Source organism: Ovis aries, chromosome 17 (genome assembly GCF_016772045.2).
Source record: "Ovis aries strain OAR_USU_Benz2616 breed Rambouillet chromosome 17, ARS-UI_Ramb_v3.0, whole genome shotgun sequence".
Classification (NCBI taxonomy): domain Eukaryota; kingdom Metazoa; phylum Chordata; class Mammalia; order Artiodactyla; family Bovidae; genus Ovis; species Ovis aries.
In genome coordinates this window covers 51,499,758-51,517,936 of record NC_056070.1, presented here as the reverse complement: position 1 = coordinate 51,517,936, position 18,179 = coordinate 51,499,758, and the positions used below count along the sequence as shown (strand labels likewise).

The 18,179-nt window shown below is 56.2% G+C and overlaps 1 protein-coding gene across 1 annotated transcript; it reads left to right on the top strand.

Annotated features, from left to right (window-relative positions):
• The first annotated feature begins 2,720 nt into the window (after positions 1 to 2,720).
• RFLNA (refilin A) lies at positions 2,721 to 17,947 on the top strand. Its single transcript, XM_004017315.6, has 3 exons — positions 2,721 to 3,330; positions 14,556 to 14,665; positions 16,380 to 17,947. Exons 1-3 carry the CDS (start codon positions 3,124 to 3,126, stop codon positions 16,711 to 16,713), a joined length of 651 nt encoding a protein of 216 aa, XP_004017364.2. The 5' UTR covers positions 2,721 to 3,123; the 3' UTR covers positions 16,714 to 17,947.
• The last annotated feature ends 232 nt before the right edge of the window (positions 17,948 to 18,179 follow it).

Below are 18,179 nucleotides of genomic sequence, written 5' to 3'. Positions count from 1 at the left end.
GATTCTGAGCTTCCAATGCAGGGGGTATGTGTTCGATCCCTGGTTGGGGAACTAATATCCTGCATAGCACATGGCCAAAAAATATATATATATATATATATATAGGAAATGTCCCAAACTCAGAAATCATGACAAATACTATTTTATTGCAATGTTTTAGAGGTCAAACTTAATACAAAAAATTCCATGTGAGCAACAGAGCAACACTTTAAATAAAGTCAAGATAACCCTTCAAGTCTGCCCCCAACACCGCCCCCAGTCCCCCACCTGCCCTCGGTGGATGCTGCTGCCTGGGATATGAAGCAGTCAGTTCTTATCAAAGATTTTTCTCCAGGGGAGCCCAGCAATGGATGCAAGCTCTCTTCTGTGGACTCGAGTGGGTAAGCATTTGGGGAAGGTGCATCTTGGAACTTCCCTGCAGTCCAGTGGTTAAGATTATGAGTGTCCTCTGTAAGGGACATGGGTTCGATCTCTGGTTGGGGAACTGAGATCCCACATGCCTTGTTGTGAGGCCAAAAAAAGAAAAGGAAAGTGCATCTTAATGTGTTCATGTTCTGGAAGGCACAGTCCCCCACTTTTGTCCTGTGAATGATAAGTCACCCATGTGTTTCTGGTCAAGGAGCCCAAGGCTGAGGAATTCATATCTTGTCCAAGAATTGAAGCAAACAGTCAGTTCTGTGTGTGTGTGTGTTTTGTTTTTTTTTTTCTAGAATGTTCCAGATATTCAAAGTTCTGTTTGGGCAGCAGACTGCCCATGATCTTCCTGGTAGATATGGAAATGGGCTGTAAATTCATGATAACATGTCCCTCTATGCAACCCCCCCCCCACACACACACACACACACTCGAAGGAAGCTACCCCGCCCTTCTGTGACTTCCTGGACTGAATCTCATTTTCACTACTGACAGCACCTTTGTCCTTGGTGTCCCCCACCTTGAAGGCTAATTCTCTTCCTCCAGCTCACGTGTGGTTATTCAGGACTCATCTTAAAATGTCACCTTTTCAGAGTCAACTTCCATCAGCACCCCAGCAAGAAACTGTCCCGCTGATGGTTCTTGCTGGCAGTTCCTTGTTAATTTTCTCCCTGAACCTCACAGTGTTGCTTCCGCCACTCATCAGACGGGGCACCCCAGAGATGGACTATCTTGCTTGTCGGGTAGTTCTGAGGTTGAGCCAGGGCTGGAGACACAGTGGGGGCTTAATCAATCCTCATGGGATGAACATGCTTGAAGGTGGTGCCTTCAGTTTGGGGCTGTCTGAAGAGCAGACACCAACCAAAGAGAAACTAAGTAGTGTATCTGTCCACACTCTCACACCTTCCCTGCCACCTCTGTTCCCTTAGCTAGAATATGAGCCTCTTCCACAGTCCTTTGGTTCTTTCAAAGCAACCTGCAGGTACCCCTGGGCTCCCTGCTTTCAGAATGGAAGGTTGGATCACATGGAGGTGTTGTGGAGTGGCTCAGCGGGTGGGAGCTAAAAAGGTAAGGATCCCCTTTATCAGTCATCTGAAGTCCCCACTTTCAGAATGGAAGGCTGGCTCACCTGGGGATGGTGTGGAAGTATCTGTGTGGGTAGATGTGTGGGTGGGAGCTGGAAATGTAAGGACCCCTTTGTTAGTCACCTGAAGAAAGAGAAGCAAGGAAGGAAGGAAAACAGGGGAAAGACGGGTGAGACCTTTGTCAGCGAGCAAGAACCTGCTTGGAAGAAACTAAAGTGAAAGTGAAGTCGCTCAGTCATGTCCGACTCTGCGATCCCGTGGACTGTAGCCCACCGGGCTCTTCTGTCCATGGGATTCTCCAGGCAAGAATACTGGAGTGGGTTGCCATTTCCTTCTCCAGGGGATCTTCCCAACCCAGGGATCAAACCCAGGGCTCCTGCATTGCAGGCAGACGCTTTACCCTCTGAGCCACCAGGGAAGCCTGGGAAGAAACTAGGCACCCAGCAAAATGCTGGAGGAGTCAGGACATAATTCTAATCTCCCGGTCACCTCCCCCAGCCCCATTTTCACTCAGTGATGTCCACTTCCAAAGGCTCAGTGTGTTGGCCTCGTATGATCGATGATGGAGACACAAGTGCCCCTGGCCACTGGTTCCTATCTTAGAAGGTAAACAGAGGGGTGGACAGTTTCGTTGGAAAGAGAGAAGCCAAGGAACAGGTCTTGAAGCCTGGTGAGCGTTTAAGCATCTTGTTTTTGCCCCTTCCATTGTAAGTTACAGACTTTCTAAAACAGAGATCTCTGAAGATTCTTTTATTGGGACGACTACTACTACAGATGTTACTTAGGATGGCTTGAGGACCCCATGAATCACCCCCTAGTGCTGCCACTGGGGTGTTTGTTCCGGAGGCTTGTAGGGCTTCTCAGGTAGCTCAGATGGTAAGGAATCTACCTGCAACAATGCAGGAGACCTGGGTTCAATCCCTGGGTTGGGAAGATCCGCTGGAGCTGGGATAGCAACCCACTCCACTGTTCTTGCCTGGAGAATCCCCATGGACAGAGGAGCCTGGCTGGCTACAGGCCATGGGGTCGCACAAAGTCAGACACGACTGAGCGACTACAACACACATAACGTCGAGCTGTGCAGTCCCCCGGGCGCGGGCTGGTGGAGGCGCCGGCCGGGGCGGTTGCCCACCGCGGAGGAGGCCGCAGGCGGGGTGGGCCGGGAGGAGGAGAGGAGGGAGGAGGAGGCGCCTAGAAAAGGAGGCGCGGCCGGGAAGGTGCGGAGAGGGCCTCGCGGCGGCGTGCGCCTCGGGCTGGGCCGGGCCGCGGGCGGTGGAGCGCAGAGACGAGGCCGGGCCCGGCGTGGCTGGAGCGCGGCCAGCGGCGGCGGACGGGCGGCAGGCCCGGCGTGGCAGCGCGGCGAGGCGGCCGTCCCGAGCGCGCAGAGCCGGGCGCCCGACCGCCGGCCCCTCCTGAACGCGGCGCGCACGGCCCGGCCGGTCGGGGAACCCGGGGGCTCTGGGAGCCCCGGGGCCTGACGCGCCGCCCCTCGGCTCTGCCTGCAGGTCCCGGGCGCGCGCAGCCCTCGCCCCGCCGCCGCCGCTAGCCCGCCCGCCCCGGGCCCCGGAGCGCGGTGGAGGAGCCCCCCGAGGAGCCGGGGGCCTGCGCCCCGCGCCCCCCAGACATGGTGGGCCACCTGCATCTGCAGGGCATGGAGGAGAGCCTCAAGGAGAAGAGCCGGGAGGGTGTGCTGGACAGCCCCGACTCCGGGCTACCCCCCAGCCCCAGCCCCAGCCCGCCCTTCTACTCGTTGGCGCCTGGCATCCTTGACGCCCGCGCGGGGGGCGCCGGCGCCTCCTCTGAGGCCCCCGGACCCGGCGAGGCCAGAGCGGTAAGCACGCACCTTCGGGCAGAAAGGGGGGCAGTGCCTGCCCCCACAACCCCCCAAGGAGACGGGGTACTTCAGGAGCCGGGCCTGGGTTCATCCCGGCATCCCCCCAGCCAAGAAGGTGTCCCAAGTGACAGCCATGCTCCCCAGGTGGGGATCGAGGCGCCTAGGTGGGGGTGGGCCAGCCTGGTCCCTGCAGATCTCTCCCTGGCTGCCGGCCTCTCCAGGGAGTCTTATTGTCAGCAGTAAAAGAACAGGGGGTGAGGACCGTCTGAAATTCTCAAAGAGGTTGGCTTCCCAGAGGTGAGCTGGAGCCCCAGGCTGCAGCAATGGACCCAGGTTCCCTGTTTACTGTTCCCCTTGTGCTGCCAACGTGAAAGCCTTTTTTTTTTTTTTTTTTAAAACCAAACCCAGACAGGAACCCTTCCTCCTCAGGATTTTGAGGGATGTTGACGTGGAGTTGAGGCGGTGCCTGGGGAAGGCTGGAACCCCAGGTCCGGAGGCGCAAGAGTTTTACCTCTTGCCAAAGGCGGTGGGACCTTCAGGTGGACTGCCAGGGTCTCCCCGCTTGGTGGCTGGGCTGAGACTGGGTTCCCCCCCACCCCACCCCGTCCTCGGCAGGCGGGAGCCAAGCGGGCGGGATTGGGTGCCTTCTGATTTGAGGAATGACAAACAGATCTGGAGGCTGCTCCCAGTCCGGGTGGCATCTCCCCGTCCTTGCAGTTCTCTGCATGCTTTCATGGGTGTACTAGCACAACTCCAGCCTGGCAGCACTTTCCTGGGGCCCCCGGCAGTGCTTGGTCCCTCACAAGGCAGTAAATGCATCCCGCTCATTGGAAAATCTCCCCAGAACCGAAAGGAATGGCTCTCCCGCCTCCCGCCTACAGACAGGAATGTCGCTGGTGTCTCCCTTGTCCTTTGCTCCAGTGGGTTCCAAACTTGGGAGGACATGGGAACCTCTGGGAGATTAAAAAAAGAAAAAAAATTCCCATACCCACCTCGTACTTCGAGACATTCTCATTTGATTTATTAGAGGCTGAGAACTGGACATCAGGATTTTTAAAACCTCCCCAGGCGATCCTAGTGCAGCAAAGTTTGGGAAACCCCTGTCTTAGACCAAAATTATGTGCTGAATTTGAACTTTGCTCTCTCTTTGTGGGTGAGGGGGTGGGAGAGGCGTTCCGGACTTCCAGGGATCGATAGGTGTAACCCCGGCTGTTGGCAGAGAAACTGATCCTGTTATCCGAATGTGCCAGCTCTCCTGCACGAGTGTCTCAGACCTGGCACTGCTGAATGGGGGTTATTTGGGCTGCTCGCATTGGGACTCAGTTCCTCTGGTGTCCTACACAGTGCGGCTTGGAGGATAGGGGCGGAAAACCAGGCTTCCCCTTTACTGTTTGGGTCACCCAGAATTTGCCTTATAGAAGGTTTTCTGGATGCTTTTCCTGCCTGCCAGGGGCAGCCACAGGAACAGCGCACCCGGCTTACTTGTCTTGGCTGTCCTGGTTGACTTTATTTTTCCCTCTCCTTGCTAACTAGATGCCAGATATGGAACTGAGCTGTCTCTAATCTTTTTAATTTGGCTTGAGGGCAAGACCTGGGGCTTTGTCTGCACAGGTAATGACATCTGCATTTAGACAGCCTTCCCATGTGCTAAGAACTGTCCTAAAGCTCTTCTGCCAACTCATTTCATTTTCATGATATCCCTATGAAGTATGTTGGTGCTCTTGTTAGATCCATTTTCCAGAGGGGGAGACTGAGGCACAGAGAGGTCAGTGACTTTGCTGGATTAGAACCCAGGAAACTGGGCTCTGGAGCATCTACACTTAAACCTTGCATTATCCTACTTTTCATTGTGTGGCTAATTAACTATCTGCGTGGGTTTTAAAATTTTATTAAAAACTTTTTTAACATACTTTATTTTTTTGTTTAATATTTTTTATTTTTAAATTTTTTATTGGAGTATAGTTGACTGGGGGGCTTCCCAGGTGGCGCCAGTGGTAAAGAACCCGCCAGCCAGCACAGGAGACATAAGAGATGTGGGTTTGATCCCTGGGTTGGGAAGATCCCTTGGAGGAGGAAATGGCAACCCGCTCTGGTATTCTTGCCTGGAGAATCCCAGGGACAGAGGAGCCTGGTGGGCTACAGTCCATAGGGTCACAAAGAGTCGGACATGACCGAAGTGACTTCACACACACACACACACACACTCACTGAGAATGTTTCCCGGGAGCAGATGTAGGCAAAAATACCAGCTGCCAATCTTGCACAGAAGGACAGAAATTTCTCCTGCATTTTGGAGCCAGTAGTTTCAAATGCCCAGGAAGAGGCTGACTCCACACAGAGCCGGGTTTGCCTTGGCACCCCGTGTGGGCCTGGGGTTCAGCCTGGGATAGACACCTCTGTTCTGACACCCTGTTCCCGGCACTGCCTTCCCGGTCAACATTGGTGCCACACGCCCCAGCGGGTGGAAGGGGGTGGGGTGAGCTGCAGGTCTGTCCCCACCCCCAGGTCACTGAGGTCCTCACAGGCTCGTCACCGTATTTATCATGCTGGACGTGCATGTTAAATTTGCTCACCCTCTACAAAGAGGTCCCCTCTCCCCCTACTTTTTTTGCGAATAAGTTAAACTTACCTTCTGGACAGTACCCCATGGATGTAGGGTAACTGGCTGGCTGCAACACTGCCCCCCAAGACCTAAAAGGCACTGGGGACCAGGCTGGGTGTGAGTGAACCTCCAACCACCACCCTATCTTGACCATAGGTTTTTTTCTTTTTTCTTGCCCACTCTTTGAAGCAAAAATGGTAATATTTCTAGCGATTTTCAAGCCAAAGGAAGATCTGGGAATCATTCCACCAAAGGTCCCTGCCACCATGGAACTGACATTCTAGTGGGAGAGACAGTCACCAACTTGAATACATGATACAACACTAGACGGACTGTTCAGTTCAGTTCAGTCGCTCAGTCGTGTCTGACTCTTTGCGACTGTTAAGTGCCCTTAAAGAGCTGGGTGCGAGTGGACAGGGTGGTCAGGGAAGTGACAGTTAATGGAAACCAGAAAAATGAGAGTGGCCCTCATGGTCATAGGCCTGAGACGTGTGTCAGTCCAAGGGAATGGCCAGCGCAAAGGCCCTGAGGCAGGAGCAAGCCGGCGTGGTTGAGCGGCCGCAGTGAGGCCAGCCAAGGCCAATACAGGGACTTGTAGACCCGGCTGAGGCCAGAAAGTAAAATTTCATTTGGTCTTTTAAGAATGGACTTGTGGCTGTTTCATTTTCATTTTTTGCGAGCCTCATGAGTTCCCAGACTCCCCCAAATTTAGAAACCCAAATCAGAGACTTGACTGAGAGGGGCCCGCGTGTAACAGGTTCTGTGGAGGGCGGAAGGAGGTCTTACCTCCACGCGGTGGGACCCCGCTCACCTGCAGGACACCGGGACAGCCAAGGCCGCCTGCTGGGCCAGCCAGGCTCTGCCTGTCAGCTGCGTTCATCCTTCGAATATTTAAGCCAGGCCCGCTGAGGGATACAGCCAGGAACAGGACAGAAGCCGTCTGTACCACCTTCAAGCTCCCAGGCCCTGGACCGCCAGCTCCCATGTACTTCCCCCCCCGACTCCCTGTGCTGCCTGGAAGGAGCTGGGGGACTTTGGGGGCATCATGGGGGAGAGGCTTATGTTGCCAGGAGGGCTGAGTGAGTGTGTGTGGCAGATACCCGCCCCTCCAAGTTAACCTGGGCAGTTCGGGCAGCTAGCCCTGTCCCCTCTTTACCGCTCTTAGGGAGGGTGCAGATGGCATTGGGACCTCAAGTCATGATCTCTGGGTGCCCACTGGAGGGGACAGCCGCCATGGGGTGGGGGAGATGAGAGGTTACCCACCTGTGGCAGATGAAGGGCTCGCCCTCCCTGTGACCAGAGGTGGCAGTCTGAGCTGCTACCCCTCAGATACGGATGTGGGTTCTCTAGCAGCCAGTGTTGTGGGCCCCGTCACCCCCATCTCATCTCCTGGGGTCTGTTTATACATCGAGTGTATGCCTGAGTGGCCCGCTGGAGAATTTCCCGAAGAATGAGGTGCTGGTTCCCTGGACCTGGATTCTGAGGGCAGCCCTTGGGGCCAGATCCAGGTAGAATTGGTGATGGGGAGTGGGCTGTTTTTGCCCTATCTTTGAAAATTTCCTGGGGCTGCCGCCCAGCTCTTGGAAATCTTGGTCACAGCCGCCACTTGGGATCTTGGCTGGGCCCCCAGAGCCCTCCACCCAAGGACACTTGGATTTTCTCATTTCTGTTTCTGGTCTGTGTTGATGAAACCAAGGAGGAGGGCAGAGAGGGAAGGGAGTTCCCTCTCTGGGAACTAGAGCCCAGATTGGACAGAATGTATGGACAAATGAATGGATGGATGGATGGACAGATGGGAGGATGGGCAGATGAATGCATATGTGGAGAGAAGGATGGATGGACAAATGGGTGGATGAATGGACAATGGATAATAGATGGATGGATGGACACACGGATGGATGGGTAGATGGACAGATGGATGAATGGGATGGACAGACGAGCAGATGGACAAATGAAGAGAAAAATGGAAGGTTAGGTGTATGGCAGACTGTGAAGACAACAAGGTCAGCCTCCTGGCCCCCTAGCAGGCCCACAGGTGTGTCCTTGACCAGCGCAGTTGCCTAAGCAGGGTCAAAGGAAGAGAACGGGTGTGTCAGCCCATGGAGGGAGGAGCCTGTGTGAAGGAAGAAAGGCTGTGAGGAGCCAGAAACCCTGGCGCCTCCTTTCAGCCCCCATCTGCTTAATCCTGGACACAGCGGCCTCCAGCGGAAACCCAGCAACCTCTCTGACAGCCCCGCTTCTCTGTGAAAGGCTCACCTGTCTGAGAAGCTCCACCTGGAGCCTTAGTGTGAAAAGAAGATAAATAGGCCCTTGCCCTGCCAAGTGCTCTGCGGGTGAGGGAGCGATCAGGAGCCACCATCCTGGGAAAGTGGCACCCGGTGGAGGGGCACCCAGAGATGGGTCTGTCCTTTTCGCCCTGGGACTGCTGGCCTCCCTGTCGGGGGAGGGATATAGTACAAAGAGGCCACAAGTCTGAGACCCAGGTGTCAGCAGGTCCACCGTCCCTCCAGAGCTTCTAGGGAAGAACCCATTCATGTGCCTGTCCCAGCTTCTGGTGGTGACTGCCAGCCTCAGTGTGCCTCGGCTTGTAGACACACGCCACCATCCCCAGGGACTTTCTTCCCTCTGTATATCCCGTGTCCAAAGCTCCCTCTTTTTATAAGGACCCCGCTGTATTGAATCAGGCCCCACCCCCACCCAGTGGGACCTCATCTTAACTTGATCTTCCTTACTTAAAGACCCTATTTCCAAGGAGGGTCACACCCCCAGGTCCCAGAAAGTAAGATGTGAACATACTTTTGTGGGGGCTTCCCTGGTGGCTCAGACAGTAAAGAATCTGCCTGCAATGCAGGAGACCAGGGTTCAATTCCTGGGTTGGGAAGATCTTCTCGAGAAGGGCATGGCAACCCACTCCAATATTCTTGCCTGGAGAATTCCATGGACAGAGGAGCCTGGTGGGCTACATACAGTCCGTGGGCTCGCTGAGAGTCGGACAGGACTGAGTGACTCACACACTTATATATTTGTGGGGGTCACAAGCCAAGCCAGCACCCTCCTGTCGCTTGGGCCCCTCTGGTCACTTGTCTTGGGGAGCAGGCCTGTCCTTCAGCCCTGCCTCCAACCTGTGCTCTATAGCTTGGCTCAGGTTCACTCTCTGAGTGTCAGCCCCTGGACCATTTGGGGTCCCCTTGGCTCCCCAGCCTGGCCCCGCTCACCTCCTCTGTTGTTCTGTGTTGTGCAACTAGCCTTTGGGAGCCCCCTGCCCCTGCTGCCGCCCCTTCCCACACCAACCCAGAATTGACCACCAATCCCCAAGGCCTTTCATAAAAAGGATGAGGATTCTTGGGGCATAAATAACCCCTTCTTGAATCGCTTTCCTCATGGGTGAAGGCTACCGTCCACCATAGCCCACCAAGGGAGCTTTTGGTCTCAACTCCCCAAACATGCTGAAGATCATCAGTTTAATTCTGATCGCAGTAGAAACTGTGGCCACCAGGTAGGTCAGCAGCCTTGGGAAGGTCCGTTTCAGCCCTCACAAAGGTTCCCCATGGCTTTGATGAGGGTGCCCCGCCCCCACGCCAGTGTGGGGTCTCCCTGGACCCTTCCTCCTGCCACTCGCTCTCCACTGATGGGGGCTTGATACCCCCTGGCTGAGCAGAAAGTTTCATGGGACACACGTGGCTCTAGCCACGTTCCATGCAGTGGCAGGTGAGGGGCCGCTGTGGGACACCCAGCCTGGGGACAAACGCCCCTGTGCTGCCCCTAGCTGTCCCCGCCAGCCGGGCTGGGACCCCCGGTCAGGCTGGGCTGTCACCACACGGCACAGAGCCCTCACAGCCCAGCAGCACTTATCTTTCGTTGCTGTCCTGTGGGCCGTGCTGTGTACAGCAGCCAGAGACGGCAGCGCTCCAGACGCCCATGTGTATTTTTACTTCCAGTATTTATCCTCGCACATGAATCACTGGGCGAGGCAGATGGGGCCTGGCGGGCAGAGGGCAGCCGCAACTCACTGCTCTCTGGGTCCTGCTTTCTCTGAAGTCCTCCCTGGTCCCCACGCAGATGCCCTGCCTGCCCAGGAGACCAGGGAGCCAGGCCAGCCCCCTCCCCAGCCTAGAATGGGGCTCTTCTGGTGCCCAGAAGGAGTTGGGGGCTGGTCCAACTGTGTTACTATCCTAAGGTGGAGGGCGTGGTGTCTGGGAGATGGGGATCCAGCCTTCAGCCTCTCTGCTCCTCTGCCCCGGAGTCTCAGCTGCTTTTCCTCTGGCCCTGCCCCCCAGGGCTTCAAGGGGACACTAACCAGCCTGCACCTGGGTACCCCGGACTGTGGGCTTCACAAATGGCATAATCCCATTGTACAGATGGACAAACTGAGGCACAGTGTGCAGGTTCCCTGGGCGAAGGCATCTCTCAGTGGGTCCTCTTCATAGTGGAGCAAGCACCTGGGCCTTTAGGGGAACAAGCTGGCCTGTGGCTGCGCCTGGGGTTGGGGAGTGGTGAGGGGAGCAAGGTGCCTGGGAGTGTTCTTCGTTCCACGTGGCCTGGCCAGGCGAGCAGGTGCAGCAGCAAAGGTCCCCTGGGCCTGTGTGCCCCAACCCTCTCCACAGCCTGCCCTCATCCTGGTGGCTCCCATGGGGGTGTCCGGGGGCTGGGGTGGGGGATTGGGTGAGCTGCTTTTGCAAGGTTGGCGGCTTGCCTTCCTGGCCCGCCACTGTAGCTGCAAGACTGAGCCCCGAGCTTCTGGGGCCAGGCAGGCAGCTGTGGGGCACCTAGGAGCTGCATGGGCCCCTGGAACCCTGCGGGGGTGGTCTGCAGCTGTCCTGTGGCCCAGATCCCTGGATGCCAGCCTCCGTCTGGGTTTTCAGTAGCTTCCCCCAGCTCTTGTATGGCACTCCTGGGTGGGACGGATTTTAGCTGTTTTTCACCGGGGCCCTCGGGACAATGATGCCCAGAGTGCCAGCTTCCTGGCCCAGCCTGTAAAGTCAGCCTAGTTCCCTCTGTTGGCAGCCAGTCAGGGAGTGAAATCTGGCCAGAATGGGGCCCCAAACATGAACTCAGCTCTCATTAGGATGCTTGAGTGAACCTGAGAGGGATGGTGGTACCTGGTTCTTCATTACCTCCCAAAGAAGTACTCTCTGCTTCTGAGCTTAGGAACTGTTCTTTCATAGGGGTGGGGAGTGGGGGCGGGGCGGGGATGGGGTGGGGGCGTGGGGGGTGGTGGGTGATGAAAACCAGTAGCAGGCTACCCCTTCCTCCCTCTACCTTTCCACCTAGAGATGCCACCAAAAACCTTAGCACCTGTATCCACAGCCCCTTGCATGCCTGCATCTTCCTCTCTCCTCTTCTGTCCCACAAGACAAATCCTGGGAGGCACTGTGATTCATCCAACCCACACAGGATCTGGTGCACAGTAGGTGTTCGGCACACAGTAGGTGCTCAGCAAACCACTGCACACATTTGGGGGAGTGCCATACTTCAGATAAGGAATGGCTCACCACTCCAGTATTCTTGCCTGGAGAATCCCATGAACAGAGGAGCCTGGTGGGCTACACAGTCCATAGAGTCGCCAAGAGTCAGAAATGACTGAGCAACTAACATGATCACTTTCATACTTTCAGAGAGTCTTGCAGGGAGAGAGTATGGTTTTTACGAACATCAAGTCATGGAGTTTTATAGCTGAGGTCAGTGCTGAGTTCGCAGAGCCATGGAGAACACCCAAAGTTCTAAAATCTTGTCACTTTAAAAAATTATTTTCTTTCTTTAAAATTTTGACTGTACTGCATAGCTTGAGGGATCTTAGTTCCCCAACCAGGGATTGAACCGGGGCCCTCGGCAGTGAGTGTGGAATCTTAACCACTGGACCACCTGGGAATTCCTATCACTATTTCATATTTAAACTTAAATCTCCTGAATGATGCATGCTTGCTTCTGGCAGGTCAGAGCAGGGTTGTCTCAATCTTAAAAAGGGGATGTGGATTGACCTCTCTCTGGAGAGGATCACTCACCCCTGCCTCTTGACCCTTTATGAAAAGCATTCAGAATACAAGCCCACACTTACACGGAGCTTGCTCAGTGCCAGGCACAGTCCCACTCATTTACGCACTTTGAATCCTGCAGTCCTCACTACAGCCCGTGAGGCAGGTGCTCCTGTCACCCCACTTTGGGGACCAGGAGGCTGCAACCCCGAGTGGGGAGTTGCTTGCCAGGTCACATGACGTATTAGCCCCCTATCGCTGCTTTAACAAATGGCTACACACATAGTGGCTTGAAACAGCTCGGACTCGATAGCTTACAGTTCCAGGGACTTCCCTGGTGGTCCAGTGGTTAAGAATCTGCCTACCAATGCAGGGGACGTGGGTTCTATCCTTGGTCAGGGAGCTAAGATCCCACATGCTGTCAGGCAACCAAGCCCATGGGCCACAACTGGAGAAGACTGAGGCCACCGAAGAGCGCGTGTGCTGTGAGAAAGGCCCGGCACAGTCAAAAACAAATAAGCAAAATCAGAATAAATGCAAAGGATACCTCACAGTTCCAAAGGCCAGCCGTCTGCAATGGGTCTCACAGGCTATTAATAAAAGCAAGGATTTGGGCATGGCATCCTCTCTGGGGGCTTCCCAGCTGGCGCCAGTGGTAAAGAACCTGCCTGCCAAAGCAGGAGAACTAAGAGGTGCCGGTTCGATCCCTGGGTTGGGAAGATCCCCTGGAGGAGGGCATGGCAACCCTCTCCAGTATTCTTGCCTCGAGAATCCCCATGGACAGAGGAGTCTGGCAGGCTACAGTCTATAGGGTCACATAGATTCGGGCGCAACTGAAGCGAATGAGCACACACCCACGCGTTCTTTCCAAATACTCTAGGGGAGAATCCTTGCCTTTCCCACCTTCTAGGGGATTCTCCTTCAAGGAGAATCCTTGCCTTTCCCACCCATGTTCCTTGGCTGGTGGTCCCATCCTCCATCCTTAAGACAGCAGGGTAATGTCCTCAATCTTTCTGACTCTGCCCTGCTCACTCCCTTTTTCACTTATAAGGACCATTGTGATGATGGGGGGTGGGGCAGACACGGGATACTCCATGACAGTCTTCCCATCTCAAGATCCTTAATCACACCTACAAAGTCCCTTTTGCCCTGTAAGGTTGCACATTCCCGGGAACTGGGCATTAGGACCTCACATTTTGGGAGACATTATTCTACCTGCCACGCCCAGCAAAGGAGAGATGGGACCACCCTGAGGACAGCTGCTGGGGGCCTGTGGGGAACCCCTTGTTTGTCCAAGTCTTGGGTATTTTCTTCCTGTGGTCCTTCATCGGCCTGTATTCTGGGGACACTGTGATCAGCTGAGGAGGCGGCTTCGGTGACCACATCCATAGGCAGATAGCAGATTAAAAGACAGGCATGGGGCTGGCTCGGGCTCACAAGTGTGTGGGGGAGCAGGGTGCTGCTTTGCACGTGAGGTCCTGCCTTTGGACAGCACGGGGTCTGAAAGGTGCCAGGCACTGGGCATAGAGTGGGCCTCTGGTCCTGAATCTTAAGGTGCTCATGGCGTGGGGGTGACAGACACACAAAGGGGTCGCAGCAATGGAGACCAGCAGGTGGGAGCTCCAGGGACCCCACAGAAGATGTTCGGGAAGACAGGAAGCTGGTTTCTGAGTTGTCACCTTAGACCAAGTCAGAGAGAAAGGAAAGGACATTCCCAGTACTGAGAACAGCATAAGCCAACGTGCAGAAGCAGCCTGGAATGTGGCCAAGGCTAGCTGGATATGGGCCTGGATAGGCGGCTCTGAGATCCTGTGCATGAGGGCAAGCTTGCTGTGAGCACGGGGTGACAGGTCATGTCTTGGGGCTGCAGCGCCGGTCTTGTGGGCATTGAGAGGCAGTGGGGGACACGGGCGAGGGCACAGGCTTGGCAGCTAGGCCACCAGCTCTGCCCCTTCCTCGCTGTGTGGCCTCAGGCAAGTTACTTGGCCACTCTGGGCTTCAGTTTTAGCATCTATATAACAGGGATGGTAGTAACAGCTCCGTCCCATGAATGAACGAATGGGTACACGGGGGGCTCAGAGCAGTGCCTGGTGCAGCTCGCGCTCAAAGAGTGTCCACTGCTGTGATCCCTCATCCAGGTGAGGCCAGAGAGGATCTTGTGAAGGATTTGAATGAGGGACCCACAGCCACGCACCAAGAAGGGCTGGAAACTCTTGCCTTGATGAGTGCGGTTTTCAGCCCATCGCAGAGCTCCGTCCTGCCATGTCACCCTGGGGGGCAGCTCGCGAGGCTTGGGCTCAGGGGCTCCTTGAGAGGGTTCTCAGTTCTACAGGGCTCTGAGCCTGGCTCTTGGGGCTCAGGTGGCCTGGGCACTATAGAAAGAGGCCATGACCACGTCCCCTTATAGTGACGCCTGAGAACCAGGTGGTTGGTGGGGGGGGCAGGCCAGTGGGTGAGTGGGCATCAGAGTGCTTGGATTCCACAGAGGGACGCTGGGGTGGGCTTCCTGATGGACCCTGCAGAAGCAGGTTTCCAGGAAAGCCAGGACTGGAAGGGTATGCGGAGCTCCTCTTGTGTCCATCAGGGAGCTGAGGCTGTAGTGCTGAAGGGCTGCTCACGTGACCCTGCATCCCTGGCTCTCCCCACAGCCCCCAGCCCACCCCCCGAGCACCCCGGCACGAGAGATGAGGCCCCGGATGCTGCCTGTGTTCTTTGGGGAGAGCATTGAGGTGAACCCAGAACCCACACCGGAGATCCGGTGAGTGGGGCTGCTGGGCTGGGTAGGGGTGGGGTGGGGTGGGATGGGTGGGGGGCCAGGCTGGGGGTTTTGGCAGGTTCCCCTCGCTTTAGGCAGCCCTTCTGGGTGATGCTCCCCGAGGAGGCATGGCTGTGACTTGGAGAGACTCTGCGGCCCTTACTGTCCACACCCGTTATCTCCCCGTCCCAGGCCCTTTACCCCCAACCTGGCTGATTGTTATAAATTTTCCCCTTTATCCCCCAAGGAGCCATTGCCCAGAAGTGTATTAGGTGCCCTCCCATCACAGGGTATCTCAAGTGGCACCTGCACTGCTGAGCTAAGGGAACCAAAGACCCTGATGCTGGGAAAGACTGAGGGCAGGAGAAGGGGGCGACAGAGGATGAGATGGCTGGATGGCATCACCGACTCGATGGGCACGAGCTTGAGCAAGCTCTGGGAGATAGTGAAGGACAGGGAAGCCTGGCGTGCTGCAGTCCGTGGGGTCACAAAGAGTCAGACACAACTGAACAATAACCCCACCCCCTCAGGTGCTTTTCTCCAGCCATCTGCCCTCCTAAGAGGGCTTCTGGGGCTCAGGCTTCCAGAAGGTGCAGTCTGAGGTCCGTGGGTCTAGCCCCCGTATCCATGGCATGCTCAGATGGATTTGTTCACATCACTCTAGCCTGGTCAGGGATGTGGGACCCTCTGCCTCCTGCTCCTCCAGCTCTGGATATGTTCCCAGGAGACAAACGGGTCTACTTTAAAGAATTTTCTGCCCCCAAAGTTCTCCTTTTTAGTTTTTATTATCAGAGGCCCCAGCCAGGGTGTTTGCGGGCTGCCTGGGCTCTTGGGAGTCTGCTTCCCTCCCCCCGTGGATCACCTGTAGGATCTGGTGGGGAAGGAGACAGGTGAATCCCCCGCTCCCCACAGCTTTACCTTCCAGTGTGATGATCTGGGAGCAGAGCTGGGGGATGCTGAGCAGCTGGCCACTTGTGAGGGGGTCACCCCTGGAGGAGGGCATGGCAACCCACTCCGGTATTCTTGCCTGGAGAATCCCATGGACAGAGGAGCCTGGCGGGCTGCAGTCTGTGGGGTTGCAGAGTCAGATAGGACTGAGCAACTCAGCACGGGGCAGCGCGAGGGGCTCACTCATCTAGAGGAGCCGACGCTACTCTGGGGAGCTTACTTTGATAAAATTTCAGATGTAAAGAAAGTTGCAGGAAGAGTATGGGGGGCCCCGGTTGAACTGACTCCTTGTTTCCATATTGCCCTCATTGACTTGAGCATCCACAGTCTCCCTCATTCTACATCAACAAAGCATTTTTTTCTGACCTGTTTGAGAGGAGGATGACGACATCCTGACCTCGAACCTCTAAATAACTCCGGCCGGTGTCCTTCCTGAGAACAGGGACATCCTCTCACATAATGACGGTCAGCTTGCCAAAATCGGACCAGCGAAAGCTAAAAACACGACCACTGCCTAGTCCAATTCCGCCCATTGTCCCCAAATGTCCCTTTATAGCCTATGTTTAATCCCAGTCCAGGATCCCGCCAGGGGCACCTGTGGCAGGTAGTTGGCCCATTTCTTGAGTCTTCTCCGAGTCGGCAGGGTCCCTTTTTTGTCCTTTTGACCTTGACATTTTGCAAGAGCCCAGGCTGCTCCATGTTCACCTTGCCCTCTGATCGTGACCTGACTGCCTGGCCCTGAGCTCACCCCTGTCCTCCCCTCCACCAGCTGCAATTCTGAGGTCAAGTACGCATCGGAGAAGCACTTCCGGGACAAGGTCTTCTATGCTCCGGTGCCCACGGTCACGGCCTACAGCGAGACGATCGTGGCCGCCCCCAACTGCACTTGGCGCAACTACCGCAGCCAGCTGACCCTGGAGCCGCGACCCCGCGCCCTGCGCTTCCGCAGCACCACCATCATCTTCCCCAAGTGCGCCAGCAACTCCTTCCGCACCACCCTGCACCTCAGTCTGGGCCAGCCCCGCTGCTGGTTCACTGCCAGCGTGCAGCTGCAGCTGTGCCCGCGCCCCGGGCCCGGCCTCCTGGGCCCTGCGCCGCTCTGACCCGCAGCCCGGCCCGGGTGGTGGTGGCATTGGCGGCGAACCAGGGCCATCCCTGGGGTGGCCAGAGGATGGACTCCCCTATTGAGAGGGCCCCCGGGCTGTGTTTACCCTGGCCGCTGGGACTCACCCAATAAACACATATATTTTATCAGCACCTATTTGGGGAGGCAGCTTGGGCCTGGCTCTCGGAGGAGCAGGGGGCGGGGGCAGGTAGATAGGCAGCAATGGAGAGAAGAAGGCACGTGTCCTTGGCTGCCCCTGAGGCGAGGTCACCCCGAGCATCGGCAGGATGGAGGCATCCCAGCCTTGGCTGCACAGGAGGGAAGAAGGGGGCTATTCAGACACCCGGCAGCCCTGGAGGAGGCTGTTTCCAAAGCGAGCCTTTCAAATAAATGCACGCAGCTTAACCCCCAGAGCCGTAGCCTGGCAACCTCCAGCGGATGGTGGGCCAGGAGACTGGACTAAAGTTGGATGCCGATGCCAGGGCCAGAGTGGGCTGTGTTTGGGGAGCCGCCAGGAGAAGCCCTGCCCATGCTGTCCCGGTGCCCGTGCCCCAGGGCAGAGGATGGAGGGCCCAGCCCGTCTGCACTGCAGCCTTTCAGCTCCATGTCCAGAGCCTCACCCGCAGGGCAGACTGCTAACCCGTCCGCCGACGCCTTCAGGACCAGGACTCGGGAACATCAGAGCCCTCGAGCCAGGTGCCAAGGGGAGGCATCTAAGCTCTTGGAAATGACCACCAGCACCTGACAGCCGTCAGCTTAAAGAGACTCTGTGGGGCCCGGCTGCCCTCGCTCAGGCCTTTCCCTCCTACAGTGATGACTCGGCAATGGCTGGTGCTGTAGGGCTCACTGCACACGCCCAAGGTCAGGGAGGAAGACGTGAGAGCCCCGTGCTCCTGGGAAGAGCCAGGACACGTGGGGGCTGGGGCCACGACCTGGGGCTGCTCGGCACCAGTGACCCAAAGCCCTCCAGTGTGGCCAGAGATGCCCTCAGACTGGACCCTTAGGTGGGGGCTACCCCGACATTCCCCTGGCCTCCCCCCTAAGATGGGGTTTAGCCCCCTCGCTGGGGAGAAGGGCAACTTGGAGCTCATATTCAGGAGAGGCAAGGTGACTGGTGTATTTTTATATAACTATACAGACTGTGCGTGGTCTCTCCACAAAGATGCTTTCTGATTAACAAAGAAATAACTTAAGGAATGACTGATTATCTTAATAAAATGTGCAAATTCAAAGAGGTTCCCTCTTCCGTGCCTCCAGGACCTTTGGATTCCCTGGGAGGGGGTGGTATTCACAGGCCCATGGTCCCTCCCGGCTGCTCACAGCGGACAGGAAGACACTCGGAAGGGTCAGAGCCCTATGCTAGCACCCCTTTCCCCATAGACAGCTTCAGGGTGCACCAGCTCCACCTAGGAGCTAGGAAATTAATGCAGAGGCCCAGGCCCCACGCTGGGACTTGGTCTGGGG

What these genes read in the sequence shown, in the direction of transcription:
- RFLNA (XM_004017315.6), top strand. Translation starts at nt 3,124, where the DNA reads ATGGTGGGCCACCTGCATCTGCAGGGCATGGAGGAGAGCCTCAAGGAG. An exon ending in GACCCGGCGAGGCCAGAGCG is followed by an intron (nt 3,331 to 14,555) that starts GTAAGCACGCAC and finishes CTCTCCCCACAG; the next exon opens with CCCCCAGCCCACCCCCCGAG. An exon ending in GAACCCACACCGGAGATCCG is followed by an intron (nt 14,666 to 16,379) that starts GTGAGTGGGGCT and finishes CCCCTCCACCAG; the next exon opens with CTGCAATTCTGAGGTCAAGT.